The 21669-nt window shown below is 33.8% G+C and overlaps 3 protein-coding genes across 3 annotated transcripts; all 3 read left to right on the top strand.

Moving 5' to 3' along the window:
• The first annotated feature begins 423 nt into the window (after positions 1-423).
• Positions 424-5976, top strand: LOC132735515 (uncharacterized WD repeat-containing protein all2124-like). Its single transcript, XM_060722476.1, has 6 exons — positions 424-561; positions 1367-1650; positions 1941-2232; positions 2692-2821; positions 3677-3833; positions 4843-5976. Exons 1-6 carry the CDS (start codon positions 436-438, stop codon positions 5219-5221), a joined length of 1368 nt encoding a protein of 455 aa, XP_060578459.1. The 5' UTR covers positions 424-435; the 3' UTR covers positions 5222-5976.
• A 3053-nt stretch (positions 5977-9029) lies between these two features.
• LOC132735505 (slit homolog 2 protein-like) lies at positions 9030-14277 on the top strand. Its single transcript, XM_060722464.1, has 2 exons — positions 9030-9186; positions 10811-14277. The coding sequence occupies exon 2, from the start codon at positions 10813-10815 to the stop codon at positions 11878-11880; it is 1068 nt and encodes a 355-aa protein (XP_060578447.1). The 5' UTR covers positions 9030-9186; positions 10811-10812; the 3' UTR covers positions 11881-14277.
• Positions 14278-16026: 1749 nt separating this feature from the next.
• LOC132735360 (uncharacterized) lies at positions 16027-19180 on the top strand. The gene is made up of 2 exons (XM_060722302.1): positions 16027-16925; positions 17552-19180. The coding sequence occupies exons 1-2, from the start codon at positions 16831-16833 to the stop codon at positions 18054-18056; spliced, it is 600 nt and encodes a 199-aa protein (XP_060578285.1). The 5' UTR covers positions 16027-16830; the 3' UTR covers positions 18057-19180.
• Positions 19181-21669: the final 2489 nt, after the last annotated feature.

Below are 21669 nucleotides of genomic sequence, written 5' to 3'. Positions count from 1 at the left end.
CTGTAGTGTTATTATAATTTCAAGTAGGCCTAGACATCATCTAGGGATCAAAAAAGGACTTCAATGCTTAACGAATCCAAGTCATAATCAACGAGTAAACAATGTTAACATTTTAACAAATGCGCGACAGAACAAGCATATATGCGACCCTTTAATCGCAGCCATTATGTTAATGACCTTTATATTCAAACTGGTCACAATGATGAGATATTTTTGCAATTTTCTCGTTAAAAGTTGAAGGTATCGCAAATTATCTTTTAAAATTGATCCCTATTTCTAGACAACTTTAGTTTCTCTAACATCTATAAATCATTATTATTATCTAAAACATGCACATCTGAGACCAACATCTCAACTACTGCAGCTTGTTAGATTTATTACTTAAATTCAACCTATTTTATTACTAAAATCCATACAGAAGTAGCAAAAATACAAATGGACAATCTGACAATATCATGGATTGAACGAAATGAACCAGCTTCAATGAAACAAAAACAATCACGCCGTGCAGCACGGCCGGAACTTGTGCTCTGTTGTTGCTATCATCCTAGCGGTCGAAATGTAAGTATTTTTACACATTTCAAGTTCATTTATTGAAGGATGTGACAACATTTACTGTTGGAACACTGCTAAATGTCGCCCTTGCCACTAAATGTAGCAATGTCTGAGCGGGCAGGAAAATCGTGCCGAATATTTGATATTGCCATTGCGACAGTTAATGGCAAAAGAATTTGCGACACCGATATACCTATTTAGCGGCAATGCCACAATTGCATTATGGTGTCCGTCATCGGTAAATAAAAGAACTGCATCATGTTACTTCATCAGTGCTGATTAAAATATAAACAAATGAAATAAAATAAAATAGAGCTCTAAATTAAAATTTAAAATAAAATATGTCAGGAACGATTATACATTATTTTTATTAATCGTTTAAAGTTATTAATCGTTTAAAAGTATCCTTCATTAAACGTCCTAGAAAACGTCTAATAGTTTAAAACTCAAATGAATAATTGATAAAATTCACGTATGCATTTTAAATTTTACCTCTGAATAAGTATTTTATAGATAAAATATTGCACGGTAAAACATAAATAGTTTTCAACCGAATATAGAAAGAATTTAGAAAGACCCTTGGGTTTAATTATCCCGTCTCTGAATGTGTAGGTCGCAATACACATGTGTTGAAATGGCATGATACATGACCACCTGTCTATACCGAGCACCTCGATCAAAGGTCATACCAGAATGATAAACCTTCTAACTAAAGTCGCTTCTCTTAACATAACAATTATTTTGTACTTAAAACTGATGCATTTGCCAAATTTATATATAAACATTGCATCATTGATATTGTCTGATACAGATAATGACGGGATCGGCCGATAATCATATAACTGTATGGGATGCAGAAAATGGCGCATGCGCCGATAAACTCGGAGGCCATTCTGCTTGGATATGGTCTATCAAAATAACGAAAGATGGAACAAATATGTTTTCATCGTCTTCAGACCGGAGCATCAAACTTTGGAAGTACACTAAAGATAAAATATGGAAAATTATTTCAACATTTTACGGCCACTCCCATAGAGTTGTTTGTTCGGCCATAAACTCGATGGAGACCAGATTGGTATCATCATCTTTAGACTGGTGAGTACAAATAACGAATTTTATTAGTCATATGTGTCTGTAATCAAATATTCATTCTTGCGTTTTAATATGTTTCGTAGAACATTTCATAACACAGTGTTTGTTTTGATTGACTGTTACATTTTACACCCTCGTAAAACATACCGGATTTTATTTTATTTGGAATTGATTCATGTATTGTTTGATATAAAAAGAAAAATCATTAAAAATCAACGTAACTTCCTGAATTTTTTTAGCACAACCAGTCTGTTGCTATACATAGGTGACAAGAAACGCTTTCTTTATTCCAGTACTCTTAAAGTTTGGAACATCGATGTTATGAAGCAGACGACTTCTAGGAACGTGGATGTAAATACAGAACCTAACTTACATTTTAACACACTGGCTATTTCTCCTTCAACGTTACAAATTGCAATGTCGAACGGATGGTCGCAAACATGCAGCATCCGAAACATTGACAGCTCAGAAAATGACGGCTCCGTTGAAACAGAGAGACATTACGGTTTTATAAAAAAGGCGGAATTCACGAGCGACGGAAGTAAACTTGTTGTAATAGACCATGGTCATACTGGCGACTATTTGGTAAGTTAGATTTAACACTGATTAATATTCTTTACATTTCCTTTTTGGTAGAATAGCATTCTAGTTTATCAGATTTTGTCAGGTCACAGACACTGTGGGTCCGGGTCAAATTTATGATTCCCATTCCAACCGGGTATATGTCTTTAAAGCCAAATAAATTCCATTTTCGTTAACCCCAACCCATACACTTATGATGACTTATCATATATCGACATCTTATATAAAACTTTTTCGGTCTACATTAGTTGAAGAAAAACAAACACACATATCAAACACATTTTTTATCCAGATTAGTTGGAGGTCATAATTTAATGAGACGCAACCAAAACTATCACAAAACAATAATAACCAGACGTACATGCATGAAGTTATATATAGGGTTTTAAAGTCTTGCGTTACTTAGTGACCTAAACATTGAATCACAACCATTGTAAATGTTTTTATATTTTCTCTTTGCAGGCAAAATCAGCCCTTAAAGCTAAGTGTAGTGTGTACTATGCAATGGACTGTAAAAAGTTGCATGAACTAAGTGTAAGCAGTGAAGACGGCCCAACATCATTCTCTTGTAGTCGCTCTTATATAGCTGTCGGTGAGATAGTTTTCCTTTAATTAACCAGTGGCCTTCTGTTTTTGTTCGATTTGCTGTGTTTTAACTTTTAAGTCACGCCATCACTGTAAAGGCTATACATTGTATGTTGAATTTCCAGCTTTTCTTGCAAAGAGAGACTCTAGTTCGTTTCTCAATCTGATTATAATCAGCTCCTAATTAACGCAAGCATTAGGATCTGACAGACACCAATAGGAGATCACCTTCTCGTGACATTTCAAACAGCCAATCATTGGCGAGCTTTTGCAATTTTGAAAGCGATGCGGTTGTTAATTTTAACCGCTGGAAAATCAATACTGAGCAGGTAATTTTCACGATTTCGAGAATAAACATGGCGTTGTCCATAATCATATCTAACAGATAACCCTGCAAAACGATCTTGCCCATTAAAAATTTTGAGTCTGTTATTTTCAGTTTATTTGGTTCAAATTACTTCAAATTAAAATTTTAAAAATCTTTTACTTCCTTGGACAGCGATATTTTGACACTTCGTCTAATGCCTATCTGTAAAAGCTTGCATCCCTTAAAAAGCTTCCTTGGAAAATCCGAATCAATTTGAAGGCGAAACAAATAGGATGACAATCAGATCTACATGCTAGATATAATCTAAGTAGATCTGAACTGAAGTCAGATGGGCTCGTTTCTGTACATTGTTTCATGCACCAGCGGTCACCTGAGAAAAACCACCGACGTTTCCTAAAATAGCTTTAGAATCCAGTGTCTGGCGGGTATTAACCGGCTAATAGCGATGACCTTTGTACACGTAGAGTACCTCTTTTACATCTTAGATTAGTTAACATCACTATTACTATTAGCTGCCATTATCATTCATTTCAGGCACACATTTAGGCAAAGTCTTGTTGTTTAACATTGGTACCTACGACACTATTACGAGCTGGAAATGGGAGCCAAACATCGTGCAGATCGCGTGTTCTCTTGAAGGAGATCACGTGATTACAGCGGCGGGAAAAGAATGCTCTGTGTGGAAAATAAAGTAAGTAGCTTAAAATGCATGATGTATTTAACGATTGCGAATAGTTTTAAACTTTTCAGGAAACAGTAACAACAAACGATTGACGTACACTTTTGCTTGCACTGACTGTCTTACAGACAGACAGACATATTGGTTAGCGTCTTGAATATGGATAATTATATATTTATACCATTACTCGCCATCGGAAGCCCATATGGGTTGGTTGCATTCACAGAAAATCGTCAGACCTATTTTTAGAGTGCAGAATTCTAGAAATATCCGATGATTTGTAACGCGCACTATGTATAATAGCACTAATAATACACAATACCTCTAATACGAAAGACTGTTGGTAGTTGCAAGTGATTAAAATAACTTGCCATCCCTGAAATTTTCACACTTATGTTGCCGCTGACCTACGGTACCGTTCCATAAACTATACATCAATATTTCATCAAATCTGGGGTTTGCATAAAGGCACATTATGCCTGAGAAATTGTGCAGTAATATGTCGTAAATGTAGCAAAATGTAAACAAAGTATACTATACGCAGCATTTTGACTTCCATGGCATACAAAATACTAATGCACTATAACTGTACCAATTGCTATTAAAGTAAAAGAAGCATAGGTAGTTCATCTATAAGGCAACCGAGTATTTTTTGGGAACTGTAGCAAAATTCAAAAAAAAAAAAAAATAGAATGCGTTTGAGATATAAAGGATAGCAGTTCTGAGGCCTTTAATTTTGAGAACATTTTTGAACTAAAACATCAAATTGATAGAGCAATACCATCAACAATCATATGTATTGTGTACGTAATTTGCTTGGATGGTTTGCGGCGATAAAACATCTACTGTCGTTTGGTCCTTACAGTCTGTGTCATAGGTCTTAGTTTTTGCGGGTCAAATATTTGCCTCGTCAGAAAGGTAGGAGATAATATTAGCCATACTTTTTTCCGTTAGAAAGGTAGGAGATAATATTAGCCATACTTTTTCTCCAGTGACATTTTTGCTTTTATTTTCATTTCAGAGAAAACAAACACAGTCTTGTATTGGACTTGCCGGAACATGATACTGACATTACCATTGCAGTATTCTCACCAAGCGGACTTACTTTTATAACCGGAGTAGAGTCAGGAAAAATCTACGTTTGGAATATCTTAAACAGTTCCGTTAAACTGCAACATACCTTAACCGGCCATACTGCATCAGTTAAAGATATATGTTTTTCAAAGTCAGGGCGTTTCATGGTTACATGTGGGGACCTAAGCGCAAGGGTATGGGATGTAGAAAACGGATATGACCAGAGAGGGGTTTACTATGCACCTATAAACTGTGTAGTGTTTAAATCAGAGCAAGAAATACTTACTGGGGATGCAGTTGGAAAGCTGAATAATATTTGCTTCTAATGGAATTTAGTGTGAGAAATCAGGGTATGACTTGAGATGGGGGTTAAAGTGTCATATTTCAAAATATTGTGCAATAAATTAACATAAACCCCAAGGCATAAGGAATATTTCATTTGGTTGGAACCATAATTCAAATATTTATTTAACTTTGATTTTTATAAGAAGTAACTTCACATCGGCTCCCAACAACAGCAAAATAAAACCCTTCCGAAGTATCTAATATATACATGTACAAATATTTATTTACATTTGCACTGTTGATTGCATCCACCATGTGAGGTGCTACTTTCATGGTTAATTGTTAAAATAAATATATCATTATTCTGCTTACGAGAACAAGTAAAGCAACTCGCACTTCCCATGCATTTTTTTTTGCTAAATCTCAAATAAATTCATAACGCTACTTACACTGCAGGCGATATTTTTAACTTTTACCGAAACCCGTTTTCTGCTATTTATAAACTGATCGGTACTCTAGATGCAAATATCTTAGTAAAATTTTGCGAAACAATCTTGATTTCACACTTAATGAAACTAATCAATGGAACATACATGTATATCAAACTGGGGCTTTAAGTTCTAAACCAGCACGTGTCTTTCTTTCTGCTTTCATATTCTCATTTATAATCTATATACACGAATAGGATAGCTTTTTTACATGATAAAATTATAAATAATACGGGCGTTTTTGTATACATGTATTTTATACAAAATGTTTATATAAGAAAAAATGGAATAAAAACTTGTGAGGATCACTCATAGTATTTTGTTTCACGTTTCCGTGTTGGCACGAGTTCTTTATATTAGTCATGCACGAGCTATGCACGTACACTCACACACCGCCGTATTTATTCCATTATAATTGCAAGCATTAATTATTACGGGATATTGGAATGCTGTCTTGCAGACTGTCTTCACAATATATGCAATTACCTTTACAAACCGTACCAGATGTTTTGATGATTTTCCCTTGAACGTATATATATATGTTATCTTAAAGGCACAATATGCATCAGAAATCATATTTTTTTAATGCTTTAGAAATCTCAAACATGTGTTTAACAATGAATTTAGTGCATATTTTATGTTTAATAACTGAAGAAACTTGTGACAAATGTGCAGTAACGTGTCACAAAAGTTGTAAAATGTAATCAAAGTAGTATTTTGACTTCCATACAAAATACTCATTCACTATGATTATTCCCATTGCCAGCAGAGAAAAAGAAGTAAAAGATGGTTAATCTATGTGGCAAATGAGTATTTGTTTTTGAAACTGTAACAAAATAACCAAAAAAAAAAAAAAAAAATAAAAAAAAAATAAAAATGATAACATTTGTGGGGCATAAGGGGCCCTTTTAAAAATTTTTTGGATACGTTTTTCCTACTTAAACGGGGCGTAAACGACAAGAATTTGTACTAAAAAAAAATAAGGACTAAAAGATAAATCGCGGTATTTTTTTTTGATGTATAAATACCAAACATTGTTAAGAAGCGTTATTTAAGACATGCGTGATTTAAATATAGCCATCTGCATCCGGGTTACTTTGTGTAATTGTGGTCTGTTTAAATAATAATCCTTCATTAACGCCAGGAGCAAATAATGATAAGTTTCTTTTGAAATTATAAATGTTTCCATACATTTATTTTTAAAGCTGGAAGCGTGACTTGTACATTAATATAATAAGCTTTTAACTTTGCTCTTGTTAGTACAAAATGATGAAATAGTTTGAAATGGCGAAGTGGGATAGAGATATCCCCAAAAAGACCGGGAATTTCCCGTTTCCGGGCATTTTTCCCCCGTTTTGTCAAGGGGGACTCGATGAAACCCCCCGAAATATTTTTTTTTTTAAATTTTTTTAATTTTAAAGTTATTATTTTTGTTTGCAGGTTTCCCAAATGCGACGGGCTTAAACATTTTAAAATACCACCGAACATAACTAAAGGACCCCGGGTTTGGGGGCTATTTTTTGGGGCAATAGTCCAGGGGCCATTAGTCCAAAAATATTAAAAATTGTTGGGTTTTTTCCCCAACCCTCTTTTTTAACAACCCCTGAAAAAATTTTCAATTTTCGAGAAGAGGGGGGTGGGGGAGGGAAAAGGTTTTTGTGGCCCCTTTTTTTACGAAACAGAAGAGTTATTAAATTTTAAAAAGCCTTTTTTCTTAAACTGAAATTAAAAAAATAAAATCGTTTCTATCAGAGACGGGCGTTTCTTTTCTTACACATTCAGAGACGACTTCTCTTTTTTCATAATAAGTTAATTGGACAAAGTTCAATTACGGAACAAACTAAAAACACTTGATTAAAAGCCGTATTTACTACATTTAAAAATAATGAATTGCTACTTTTTTCCAAACTGCGTACGTGAACACGAAACGCTAGATAGCTTTGCACTTTAATCAGCTTTCCTGTTTTTTAAAGCTCTCGTTTCGTATATTAAGAATAAAATCGATATACACTTTGAACAAAAGTATTTTTCATAAATCTTACAAAACGAAAATTAATGCAATAGCTAGAAAAATCCTTTATTTACTACCAAAAAAAAATGCTGATATTATATTATTATCTAGCATATTTTTTGGAATGTTTATTCAAGCTTATTGCAGTGGAATGTATGGGTGTGTGTAATTTATGCTTAATGATGGTCTATCCGCCCTTTCAGGCACAAAATGCAGCTTTCGCAGTCGAGTACGGACCCCGGACATGTCACCAGTCATGTCATTAAAGACTTAATTTTGAAGCACAAAGTGGTGATAATTTACCTCCATGCAATTTCCACCGATTGTTAGCCAAATATATGAATTTTGATCCAAAAAATGGCAAAAATAGGTCACTGTAGGGCGGTCAATGAGAACCTAAATGTACAGTAACCTGAGACAATATGACAAGGGTAGCCATGAAAAGGAAGGGGTGTTTGTGCCAGCAAAATACCTGCCGTTCAAGCCGTGTAACCGCACTAGGGGCTCACGCACCCTAGCACACCATCCTCGTCGACTAAGAGCCTACTTTGTAGGGCCACTCCCCTCGGCTTTAGTCAGGACACCGGCATCTAGCTTCATGCAAGCTAAGTCGTGCCGCCTTATACGTAACCCCGAGCTGTAGAAAACATGCGAACTTGCCGTCTTACTCTTCAATCATCTGCCGGTGCGACGTACACGTACCGAGGGGAAGAGAGAAGATTGCATCGGAATGCATCCAGAAAAAGCTTTTATACTCCGCACTCTACACTTTTCTGTTCACTTAGACATCCCTTCGCGGCGTGCATGTCGCTCGGAGTACATAGATCACACCAGACTGGTGACCTAGTTAGGTCATGTGATGTGTGTGGCTCTATAAAAGATGCTCCCGGAAGAGGTGCCTTTCAACTTTAGCCTTCCTTTGTTCTGCGATAGGAAGAATTTGGTCCTGGAGTGAAGATCCGGCTCTAGAAGTCCTCCGTTTCGGCTCTACGATCAGCGACATATAGAGGCGATTGAACTAATTCCCCTGTAGCAGCTCTACGACCAGCGACGTGACAGAGGCTGATAGTCTGGGACATATGACATAGCCGGCGCCCAATATTAATAAACTTTAAACACACGCGAGTAACGTACAGTGTGTGATGGACAGTGAATGATGAAAATTAACCAATTGTTTTATGTGAACTTATTTTTCTTTAGCTATTTCAATTTCAAGAAATCCGTTGAAAACATATCTTAGTCCCTTCAATTTGCTTTCAGAAAATTTGCGAGGGAAAAGCTTTAAGTGGGTTTACTCTAATGTTTACACGCTGTTGCGGGAAATTACCTCTTATACTACTTCCTATTCACTTGAATTGTGGTCTAAGTGATTATTTAAAGTTGTGTTTACAATATTATACTACTATTTTCACGTTTGCTCGGGTCATTACGGCACGAGACATTTGTGAACATTTCTCAGTTTTAAATAACAAAAACAAGAGTAGAATTTATTTTTAAGCCTTAGCAGGTAAGCGTTTAATCTTTCGTTGTTTTTTCTTAATTATCTAATTATTTAATTATTTAATTTTATTATGCCGAAATAATGAAGAACAAAATGGTTTAGTCCGCTCATGTTATTTTATTCTTTATTATAGTATTATCAATGTGATACAACATATCATAAATAAATAAAAACAACATATTTATACATATTTAAAAAGCATATTGCCACTCTCTACAGAGTTATAAAAGACTTTTGTATCTTATTATATCATAATATATGCTTAAAGCACCAGTAGAAAATGGGGTATTTAAATTCGCTCGCTAATCTACATCTTGAATATGGTATAATATATTCAACTTTGTGTGAAAACCATTTTGCTACGAGTTATTACATTAACATTTTGTTTCTGTGTATATGTATGTACAAAGGAGCAATGAAACGAAATGTTTCATCATATTTCTTGATGAAATATCTTTAAAACATGAAGTCAAATGGAAAATATCTGAATTACTGAAGGAAAATAGAAAATTATCATTAATTATCATTACTGAAGGTGAATGGCAAATTATCATTCCTGAGTGTGAAAGAAAAATTATCATTATCGAAAGTTAATAGATATTTACTGGTGTATATTATATGTTAGTTTCTGTCTTCTTAGAAGTAGTCATTTTAAAGAAAGAGTCTAAAAGTTCATTTATTTGAATTTCAAATAGTTTTATTAATTTTATTTTCTACAATAAAATCTTTCTGCCTGGTTTTAATTAAATTGATAATCAATTTCTTTCGGATTTTTCATCTTTACAGTATATTCTTATAAATTTATAATTTTGTTCCGTAAGCATTCTCGAAACAGAAAGTAACGGAAAGAGACGAAGTTAACCGAAATTATATGAACTATTACTTATTACTGCAACTGTATCGGCGAGGGGTACCGAGTAGTCCTTCGGTTATTTAGTTAACGGGTAACAAGGAAAAATAGTTGCTTTTTGTTGTTCACACCAGAATAGAACCTCAGCCTGCAGCCTTGTCCTTTAAATATCTCCATCTAAAAGCAACGGATTTGAACCTAGGCAGCTCAAATCCTATTTAATTAACGAGTTAATTAACGAGTCAATCTTGGCTATTATCAATATTCTTATCATGATGCGATTGATTGACAACTTTGTACATTTTAGACTGATTTAAGGTAGCTAAAGTTAAAGTGGTTTTAGGTGGTCATAGAGATTACGTTAGAGGCAATATGAAAAAAAAGAAAACTTTTTTTCTTAACTCTCTCAAATCATTAACTGATAAAAAAATCGCCCAGTTTTATTTACAAAGTGATTTGAAATTTAGCGTGCACTAAGTGTATCCAGTATTCCTGAATATTGTAAAAATAGCATTTTGTCTAAAACAACAAAAAGGTTTATGTTAAAATGTGATAGAAGGTCTTATAACACTCCCAGGAAATTGCACCGCCGAGATAAGACCTGCGTTTTTTATCATACAATGAAAATTAATGTACATAGAAATGAAAGTCTGCTGCTTTATTATCATCCCTGAAATCTGAAGATAATGAAAACGAAATTAATTCATACCATCATATATTTTACTTTCATATAATAGTGCATTGTGATATTGAATGTGTGATATTTTCCTTTTTTTCCAGACATGAATGCCACGCTTGTTGTGCTTATTTGCCTGAGCTTCTTATTCGTCTTGTTCGTGCTTGGTGAAAAAGAAGACTTCGTCAGTGATCGAGAATGTCCGTTTCTTTGCACGTGCCACGAATATGACGTCAATTGTTCGAATACGAATATTTTCCCGGAAGGAATTCCTAAAATGACGGAAAGGTTTTTCCTTTCCGACTCTGTCATCGATTACGTTCCGATTAATGCATTTCTGGATCTACCCTTTCTGCAAGAGATACATTTCCTAGGCTGCAACATTGTAAAACTTCGCGCATGCTCATTCGCTGAATTAGAGAACATGACTAAAATTTCGTTTCAAAACTCTAGTATAGATCAAATAGAGGGAAACGCATTTTCAAATCTTTATAACATTTCGATTATCCAGTTTGCCGGATCAGCAATAGGGGACATGTTCTCGTATTCATTCCACAATGTGAACAATGTTGAAAGCGTTGATTTTTATAATACAAAGATTTCAACAATACATCCATTGGCAATGAAAACTTTTGCACACATTGGTGAGATAGGCCTAGTGGATTGCACCGTGGACAGGTTCCTCGTCAATGGATTCTCAAGTCTCACAAATATAACGCTCATGTACATGAGTAATTCAGTTATAAACGAATGGCAGTGTGGATCAATAGCAAGCGTCCTTGCGTCGGGCTATGACTTCGACATAACGAGATCGAGTTTTGTTTGTGACTGTAAACTAGCGTGGCTCTGGACAAAACATCCAACTCATGCTATTTTTAACGATCGGTTAAACAACAAGTGCAAGAAAACTGACGATGTCTTGTCAAAGGTTGATATCGACCAGTTTTGCCCAACAGAAAAGTCACGTGAGCAAGGCTGCCCGCCGCTGATTCCATCTACACCCCATATCTGTTCTCGAAGTTTTGATTCACCTATGAACCCCATTGAAAAAGTCACCTACCCAGCGTCATTTACTAGAACATCCACCTCATCGGCTGTATCTGTAGTGAAAATAAACCTCAAAGTAATTTTGACTATATTTTTCACGAAATCTTTCCAATGGCTTCTACATTAGAACTCCAGATTCTACAGCATTGCGCTTTAACAGTTCGCCATTAATATTACGTGATATGTGCAGACATATAAGGAACCAGCTCAGATTTGGAAATAAAATGGCGGCTTTTCCGTTTTGAAAAATGGTTCCTCGAAAAGTCATTTAACTTGTATATAATGATCTCCGAAAATTTGAAAGTCAGACTGGTAAAAACTGTGTAAAAAGGTGGAAATCTTTTAATTTGTTGAATTTCTTAAAGAATGTGTCATAATTCAAATTCATCAATATAAGGGAAGTTTAAAGTTTACGTGCCAATAGTATAGAGCCTGGTCAGTCCGGTGTCAAAGGTTTCAGCAGGTTAAGGATTGGTCAAATATAAGAAAGGGACTGACAATCTTTTCAAGACAGAAGAAACCACGACCAGACGTTTCCTTGAAACTCCTCTTCTACCGTTTTTTTTAATTTTTATTTTTTTATTTGACTTCTGAGAGATTTTCAGATCTACAAGAAGAGTTTTGATGAGCTAAATACATGTATTTTTCATGTATCTTTTAAGAGACATTATTACTGTTTCTTCATGACTCTGGGCGATTTTACGGTATGTGACATGAATGATTGATATGAATATGTGACATGAACGTGTGACATGACTTTGCGACATGAATGAGCAGCATGAATGTTTGATATGAACATGTAATATGACTATGTGATATGACTATGTAGAATATATGTGCAGCATGAATTTGTTACGTGACTAAATACATTGAAATGTGAAGATATGAAATTTTTAAGTGTTTATAATATATTTATAAACCATGGACAAGTGTGAATTGCATATATATACTTCCGTATATATTGTATTTACTATTTAGTTAGTGTGATTTTTTGGAATGTGTATGGTACAGTTATTAATAATTGTCACCGGAAACTGCCATACAGTATATACATTTGCAATTTCTTCAACAGTGTGTGTTTAAGTCTTTCAATAATATGTTTAAAAATTGGTAGGTACTGTAAAAGAGAGTGTTATCTATGTTCATATTATATATCAGTGTATTAAACATAAACCTAGCGAAATATCATGGTCGGGCACTCCCATTATATTTCCAAACAACAACAACAACAACAGTTCTCAAAGGTCTTCCTAAAATTTAATGGTGTACTGGTATGGCCAGTGCAATAGTCTCAATATTTCGACTGCAAAACCGACCGATTTTACAAAATGATATTACATAGATGTCGGTCTTTAAGAGCGGAGAGCGACCATCGTCTATATAACTAGAAATGTGTCGTCACGCTACGGATGCCTTCGCATGCAGCCAAAATTTCCGATGTAACAATATTTAGTTCCAAATGTGTATTCATTTTAAGTTCAAAGCCATTAAAACTATTCAATGTAAACAAAACATTTCCACAAAAGTATGAGTGCTGAAACTGAAAACTCAAACTTTTTCCAACATTCAAGAGAGATAACTTTGTCCAAAATCATGACCAAATTCGAACTTGAACTGCTTATTCCTAAGATGAATCTATATGTTAAATTTGAGTTCAATTTGTATAACCATTAGGGAGATAATGAACGGAAACTAAAAAGTTCAAGAGGGATATAATTCATTTTTTTGTAATCTATAACTCTGTCAGCTTTCATCAAACCATGACCAAATTCGAACTTGACCAGTGTATTCTTATGACATATCCATATTTTAAATTTGAGTTGAATATGTACAACTATTGGGGAGATAATGAACGAAATTGAAAATTTCCTATTTTCAAAGTGAAAGGGGCATAACTCTGCCAAAAATCATCGAACCATTACCAAATTCGAACTTGACCTGCGCATTCCTTTTACGTATCCATGAGTCAAATTTGAGATGAATGTGTAATACCGTTAGGGAGATAATGGACAGAAACTGAAAATTTCAACAAGGGGAATAACTCTGCCAAAAATCATCGGACCATGACCAAATTCGAACTTGACGATATATCCATATGTCAAATTTGAGTTAAATGTGTGCAACCGTTAAGTACTAAGATAAGAACGTAAACTGATGATGACGGAATGACGGAGCAGTGTAACACTATATGCCCTAGCCATTTTATGGCGGGGCATAATAATTAAAAAGCCATAAAGCGCACAATTTGTTGGGCGAGCCAGTGTACCAAACCAGTCCGTATCATCCCAACAGTCAATCGCAACTTTTCGGCATATTCCGTTAGTCTTATTGATAATAGCCGAAATGTTCCAATTGCGCTACAATACTTTATCCAGAAATGTTGTTCGTACATCCCAGTTTCTAGTGAAGATAAGTGAGCATTAAAAGGACACATACTTGTAGTAGCTTTAAAATGAATAAAGTTGAACTTTTGGAAGGATACTTTTATAAACACCAATCAATAGGGATACATATGTCTTTTTATTTAGTTAATGTTTCTTTTCAATTAACATTTGAAAAACGTAAAGCGGAAGAAAACCTAATTAATGAGCGGATTAAACAAGAAAATACCACAGAGATAAAAACAAGCTCAAAAACTTAAAAAAAATATTGAAAACAAAACCAAAACTCACAAATAAGAAACAAGTCTATAAATTAAAATGTTAATACTTACATTTTCCTTAATGACAACAGCACTGCATTGGTAGCTTTCGGTATACCAAAATTCATAGTGAAATATATTCAAAATCACTTTATAAAGAATATTTCAGCCGATAAATTCAAATTCACAATAAAACACTTGTCGTTTGTCCGATATCATGCGACAGGTGTCAAAAGCTAGCTTTATGAAATAGACATCATTTCATGTTAATTTCATACTAGAAATAACTAACGCGTGGTCAAAATGTAATTTTTATTGAAAAATGTATTATGAATATATTTATTATGCTGCAGAATCATTACACTCAATAACTGAACGAAAGAAGAAAATAAAAACAAATTTTAGATGGTTAATTTATTTTAATGTCTTGTGATTGTCCTCTGTAAATTTTTAAACAAATATTCACTGTTTATATACCTCATGTTTTTATCATGTATGTTGCACTGAGAGAAATAAAGAATTTGAAAGAGCGAGATAGTTATGTCATGGGTGCGAGATAACATTTTGTGAGTCCAAAAGTTCCATATATCCATATTGGACTCGAAGTTATGTATTCTTATTTTAATACAAATAAACTGTAGGTTTTTATTGCTTTCTTTAATTTAATGTGTTTACTCCAAAAGAATGGTTGTCTGAAATAAGGCTAGTACGATACTGATTCTATTGAAACTCGGACACTGCTGCAAAACCTATATTGGACCCGGCTCGTCAAATAGCCATGTATTTTTTCAACAGAATTCAGTATGTTACGCATCAAAGCATTTAACCTCATAGTATATGCTTAGTTATACCATGGTCTTTCAATAAGATTTATATTTGAAAGACCCTGGGCAGATGTATAATCACATACATGTAGTTAAAATGATCGATATTACTATTTTCTGGTGATGGTTGCACAGTTAAATATGACGTTGCTTTTTCTTGGCAGACCCGTACCGTAACGTCTGATATATTAGACTATTGTACTGCAGAAATTTTACTGTATTTATTTTAAATGTGGATATTAACAGTCATCTTGTAACACATTTTAGTTTTTTTTACGTTGTTAATCATAAGTTGACTTGAATTAAGTGACCCCCTAAGACAGACATTCTGAAGAAGAAAAAAAATGCTGCAAACTTATTTGTTGGTTTCAAACTAAAAATTCATATGAGTTTATTCGTAAGGTAAGCAACCAAATGTTTGAACATGTAAGGGAAAAGGACTAACGCAGGCATGCAAGCATATACCAAATTTTCAAAAGTCAAAAAGTATACAGCCTAAAATTAAATGAACCAATATTGCATCCACTGTGAGGTAATGTGTACAGACTTTTGAAACGATTTGCTTTGGTCACGCGACCGGAATGGAATAGGGATTTTACAACAATCGCGTTCCATAGTATTACTGCGAAATGAGCAATTATGCTCGTGATGGGAAATATAATATGGAAAAGTAATATACTTGCAAAGTTATCAGTTTAATTCATTTATCTATTATCTTAATTCATACAGGTCATTCTATTAAGCCGATATAGGCTACATAAAAATCACCAATCGTTATCAATAATCGGTCAGTGACACTTCAAAATATAGTCTAACTCATTACTTAAAAGTGAAACAATACAGTACTACTTATTGTATATAAACATAAACAAAGAAAAACATTAAAGTTAATTTCAATGATGATTTAGATACATATAAAAAGAAAAGATGATATAACAGTTCGGAAAGATTTAATACGTCATTGGTGGAAATCCAACTTTAATTGAGGTGGTAGTTTAAGATTTCCGCAGTGAACTTTTAAGCACGAAAGAAAACAAATACAAATGTACACTTCTTTATGTGAAAGAAACAACAAATCATATTAAATCGTGTTGTAATTGAAAACTTAACAAACAGACTAGGAATACGTTAGGGTAGAGGCAGAAAAATAAGCGACAGAGATAGACAATGTGAAATACAGACTTTAGAGACTACGAAAAAAAAAAAATACCGACAGAAATAGAAATTAAGAGACCATAACTGTGTAAGCGAGAGAAAAAATACCATTAAAATAAGCGTGAGAAAATAGAAGCGAGTCATTAGTGAAATAAGCGGAAGTAAATACAATAGCGCCAGCAAAAAGAATATGCGATAGTGCCTAATATAGAGACAACAAAATTATAAGCCAGAATACAGTGTCATGTATATAAAACACGAAAAGTAAGCGACAAACGTTCAATAGAGAGCATAAAAATAAGCAAGGAAAATAAGAAGAGAGAACACGAAAATTAAGTGAAAAATAAGCGAAACACAAATAGAAACGGAGAAAAAGCGTAATATAAGAAAAAAAGCAACAAAGACTTCAATAATATTAGATTTGTGTTTTAGTAATGTTATGTAAAAACTCATTACTATGGAAACAAAAATACAAATTATCGTAGCCACTGTAATAGGCATTGTGGGAATAATTGTTGGAGTTTCACTTATTTTATTTGCAGTGCTCTATAGGTAACGTTTCACTTTTATAACATCCATTACTATCTCCCTATATTATACATCAGAATTTTCAGTAAAAAAGTATGCATATTTCGTTTATCAAACTCATCTGAAATACAAAACCGTTACTTGCTATCTAATTTAAAAAGTTTGCAGAATGAAATGGACTTTGTTTTGACAACATTTTGTATACATGTATACTTATTTTAGTTTTTATGATAATGAAATTGCTAAATGGCCATTAACATCATACAAACAATATGTAAAAAGTTTCAGTAATACATGTACCTATTTATTGTTATCGTTATGACAATCATCATCATCATCGTTAAATTAATATTATCATCATCATCACCGTCATCATCATTGTTTGTTCTGACAATCATCAAGAGTGTTTACTTTGATTGTTCTATTTGACCTAGTGACCTATTTCTTATCCTTAATGAGCAATATATGACATTGACCTATTTTCCACCTTTGTTGGCCATTCAGTGTTCGAGCTGAGTTTGTGTTTGGCGTATAACGGAAACCGGCCACAAATTAAGAAGAAGAAAAGAATCGTTTAATATGATATATTATAAAGCTAAATTATTAACTAAATCCATAACCTTATATATGTATAGGTATCTATATTTCAGGCGAAAATTAGTAAAGAAAAGCAATGGATTTGCTGTAACTTACCGGAAGCGTAACCGGAACAGTGGAGCAGACGACCGCGTGAGCATAAATATCGGACAAAGACATATTATAAATTATGACGAATTCTCTTTAGCTAGTAAAAGCAGATGTTCGCGACCAGCTAGTTGGAAAAGTCAAAGCGAAGTACAGTTAAGGCCAAAATTACACCAGGCAGTCTGGAATCATAGATCGAGCAGAATTGGCGAACACATGTCCACCACACGAAAAATTTCTCAAGGACACAATGGCCATAAAATTCATGAAGATTTCAGTGAAAGAAGAAAAAGCAGTAGCAGAAGCCTAAGTTATAGTCCAAGTGCATGCGCAGGTCAAGAACTTGAAACTGTTCTAAGACACCATTCGGACACTGTGGAAATGCGACAAATTCCAAGACCAAATGTTCGGCCATATAAAAATGAACTGTATGAAAATATCGAAAGCGTATACGACCATATTAAACTATAAGTAGATTAGGATGTTGGACACCTCATGAAAAGGGTATTCAAAAGCATACACTTATTTCTGGAATCAAGGGGAGACTATAAAATTGTACTGTGTACATTTGTTCCTTTACATACTATACTTGCTCCTTGCTCCTGAGACAACACTAAAGTAACATATTGTCCATTGGATTACATAGTCCATTTATCAATCTGTACTAATTTTAGCTGTTTTACACTATTTATTAAAAAGATGTGTGATGAACAAATTTTTTTCTACAATTTAATATGATGTGGTCTTAATTGTATCTTTGATAAACTGCGATGTAAATATTGCCTTGTATCTTTTAAGACAATGTTGAAGAACGTTTGTTTTATTTTATTTTACTTATTAAAGATGTAATCTAATCTTAGTACAAGTGTTTTATCCTGATAGAGTCGCGTACAGTCTCAATGTACCTAACAAGAAACAATAACAAAGGCAAGTGGTATTGTGTAAATCATTTTACTTTATACAGTCCGAATTCTTATTGATGTCATTCGTTTAAATATAGAAGTAATTCATTATATAATAAATAAAAATATCAATAGACGGTGACCGAGAAAAGGTTAAATTATAAAATTGATTTTTTCCGGTGAAGCAGTCTTAAATAATCGATTTTGACCTACATTTGTAACAAATGGATTAATGATGCTTTAAAATAATATCAACCATTGGTTGAAAGTACTCTCTTTAACAATATTGCAGATATGATTATGTTTATTAATATCGACTGACAAAAAATAAAAAGCCTTTTTTAAGCTAATTAATATTTTTTTTTTTGCGTTCGATTTTTAATATTATGATTAAGCAGCGACATTCCAGCTTTTCTGTTGGTGAAAGACCTCGCAGACTCTTCTATGCATTATTTAACATTTAGTCTGCTGGTCGTAAATCTACCGTTAATCCGTTCACCCGTGCCGTCTGATCACTGTCTGAACTGTTAGCTCACATTTTGAAACTTTCCTAAAAAATTTGAATGGTTATGTCCAGACTGAAAGACGGACAAGTCCATTGTATGATATTTAGCGTGGTCAGGGTTAATGCAAGAGCGGGAACCTATGTAGCAGGATTCGAACCCATATAGTAAGAAACGGGCAATGTAATGCAGGGACATGTTCAAGCTATGGTGACCTATCGTCATTGAAATAAAATCGCATTATATTGTGAGGCGAAAATTGCACTGAAAATAAGGACATTGTACTCAAATTGCTGACTAACATTAAGCGTCGCGTATGACCTGTAATGAAGTTTGAACCTTACTTATTGTACACAATTACACTCACACTAGTAGTTTATCTCTATAGTAAACAAACACTCCCTATTGTACAGTTATCATTATAATTATCTTTAAAATTATCATTTTATGTTTACATTATCCAGGTGTACAAGTAATTATCACACTATAATCTATCATCTGATAACAAACATTTCTAATTTCATCTGATAATACACATTTTGAACTATATTTTTATAGGGACTGGGGATTGACCAAGTTTTTGACATTTTTTTTTGAAAAACATAAAACAGTTCAACAAAGTTTTAAAAGAGGAAATTCTTTCTTTGACATTGATAAAACGATAAAATCTCTGTGTAACTGAGTAAAAAACAAAACTTTCATTACCTTGATTACATTAAACATTATTAACTGAAGGTGCCCCACTGTGGTTTTTGACATGGGACTGGAAATATTTTTTTGCATAAATGTTCCTTTTGAGGTAGGTTAGACTGATTACTTGTGTGCAAAATATCAGATCATCCGCTCACTCCCTGTATACAGAATATTTACTCCAATTGTGAAAAATGGCTCAAAAATTGAAAAATGTTGCAATGCTTTTCACACAAAATTAGCTAAGAATAGCACAGAAATAACGAATTTCAACTTATTTCTGAGTATATTTCTTAATTATCTTTTACATATATAATATTTCTCCGTTTTAAATATTCCAGCCGAAATTTGTAAAAATTTGTAAGAAGTCCTCCAATACCATTATTTATGGAAAAGCTTTTTATTTCCGATGTCCTGCTTTAGTTTCCAAAGTTACTCATAGACAAATTACCATTCCTGTGGCTTTTTTGAAATTTGTACAGTTATTGAGATATAATATTGAATACTTTGTAACATTTTGTAACTTTTATGACAAATAATTTTGCTATTAGTACCACTTTCTTCTAGTGGTAAGAACATCTAACATGCTCTTTTGCAAATGTTCTTAGTAAAAAAAAAAAGAGAATAATTAAGCAATTTTTAGACACTTTTTGAGAAAGGTTCATATGTTTATATGTAATACAAGAGGGCCATGATGGCCCTGAGGTCGCTCACCTGTATATAGCCCCCCCCCCCCCGGGCCAATTTTTATCCAAGGGCTTTTATTTGTTTATTTGAACAGACTTGGTAGACACCCATAAGAAGATGTTTCATGCTAAACATCTAAGTTCTAGCTCATTGGGTTTTTTAAAAGAAGATTTTTTAAGTTTTTACTATACACATATAGTTAAAAACAATGACACCCCTGGGGCAGGGCCAGTTTTGACCCCCGGGCTTGTATTTGAACAAACTTTGTAGATATTTACTTAAAGATGTTTCATGCTTAATATCTAAACTCTAGCTATTTGGGTTTTTTCAAAAAAGATTTTTAAGTTTTTGCTATACACATATAAGGAAAATCAATGACACCCGGGGTGGGGCCAGTTTTGACACCAGGGCTTTTATTTGAACATACTTGGTAGACACCCATTAGAACATGTTTCATGCTAAATATCTTAGCTCTAGCTCTTTGGGTTCTTTAAAAGAAGATTTCAAGTTTTTACTATATGCATATAGGGAAAATAAATGACCCCATGGGGCGGGGCCAATTTTGACCCCAGGGCTTTAATTTGAACAAACTTGGTAGACATTCACAAGAAGATGTTTCATGCCAAATATCTACGCTCTAGCTCTTACGGTTCTTTAAAAGAAGATTTTTTAAGTTTTTACTATATGCATATAGGGAAAATCAATGACCCCCCGGGGCGGGGCCAATTTTGACCCCAGGGCTTTTATTTGAACAAACTTGGTAGACACTCACTAGAAGATGTTTCATGCCAAATATCTTAGCTCTAGCTCTTTGGGTTCTTTAAGAGAAGATTTTTTAAGTTTTTACTATATGCATATAGGGAAAATCTATGACCCCCTGGGGCAGGGCCAATTTTGACCTCAGGGCTTTTATTTGAACAATCTTGGTAGACACTCATTAGAAGATGTTTCATGCAAAATATCTTAGCTCTAGCTCTTTGGGTTCTTTAAAAGAAGATTTTTTAAGTTTTTACTATATGCATATAGGGAAAATCAATGACCCCCTGGGGCGGGGCCAATTTTGACCCCAGGGCTTTTATTTGAACAAACTTGGTAGACACTCAGGAGAAGATATTTCATGCTAAATATCTTAGCTCTAGCTCTTTGGGTTCTTTAAAAGAAGATTTTTAAAGTTTTTACTACATGCATATAGGGAAAATCAATGACCACCTGGGGTGGGGCCAATTGTGATCCCAGGGCTTTTATTTGAACAAACTTGGTAGACACTCATTAGAAGATGTTTCATGCCAAATATCTAAGCTC

Source organism: Ruditapes philippinarum, unplaced genomic scaffold, assembly GCF_026571515.1.
Source record: "Ruditapes philippinarum isolate M1 unplaced genomic scaffold, ASM2657151v2 ctg814_1_1_1_1, whole genome shotgun sequence".
Lineage (NCBI taxonomy): Eukaryota > Metazoa > Mollusca > Bivalvia > Venerida > Veneridae > Ruditapes > Ruditapes philippinarum.
The sequence above is the reverse complement of the archived record's forward strand: the minus strand, read 5'-3'. Positions and strand labels throughout refer to the sequence as shown.

Coding starts and splice junctions, on each gene's coding strand:
- LOC132735515 (XM_060722476.1), top strand. CDS start 436: ATGGACAATCTGACAATATCATGGATTGAACGAAATGAACCAGCTTCA. Junction 562..1,366: donor ATCATCCTAGCGGTCGAAAT/GTAAGTATTTTT, acceptor TGTCTGATACAG/ATAATGACGGGATCGGCCGA. Junction 2,233..2,691: donor GTCATACTGGCGACTATTTG/GTAAGTTAGATT, acceptor TTCTCTTTGCAG/GCAAAATCAGCCCTTAAAGC.
- LOC132735505 (XM_060722464.1), top strand. CDS start 10,813: ATGAATGCCACGCTTGTTGTGCTTATTTGCCTGAGCTTCTTATTCGTC.
- LOC132735360 (XM_060722302.1), top strand. CDS start 16,831: ATGGAAACAAAAATACAAATTATCGTAGCCACTGTAATAGGCATTGTG. Junction 16,926..17,551: donor TTATTTGCAGTGCTCTATAG/GTAACGTTTCAC, acceptor TCTATATTTCAG/GCGAAAATTAGTAAAGAAAA.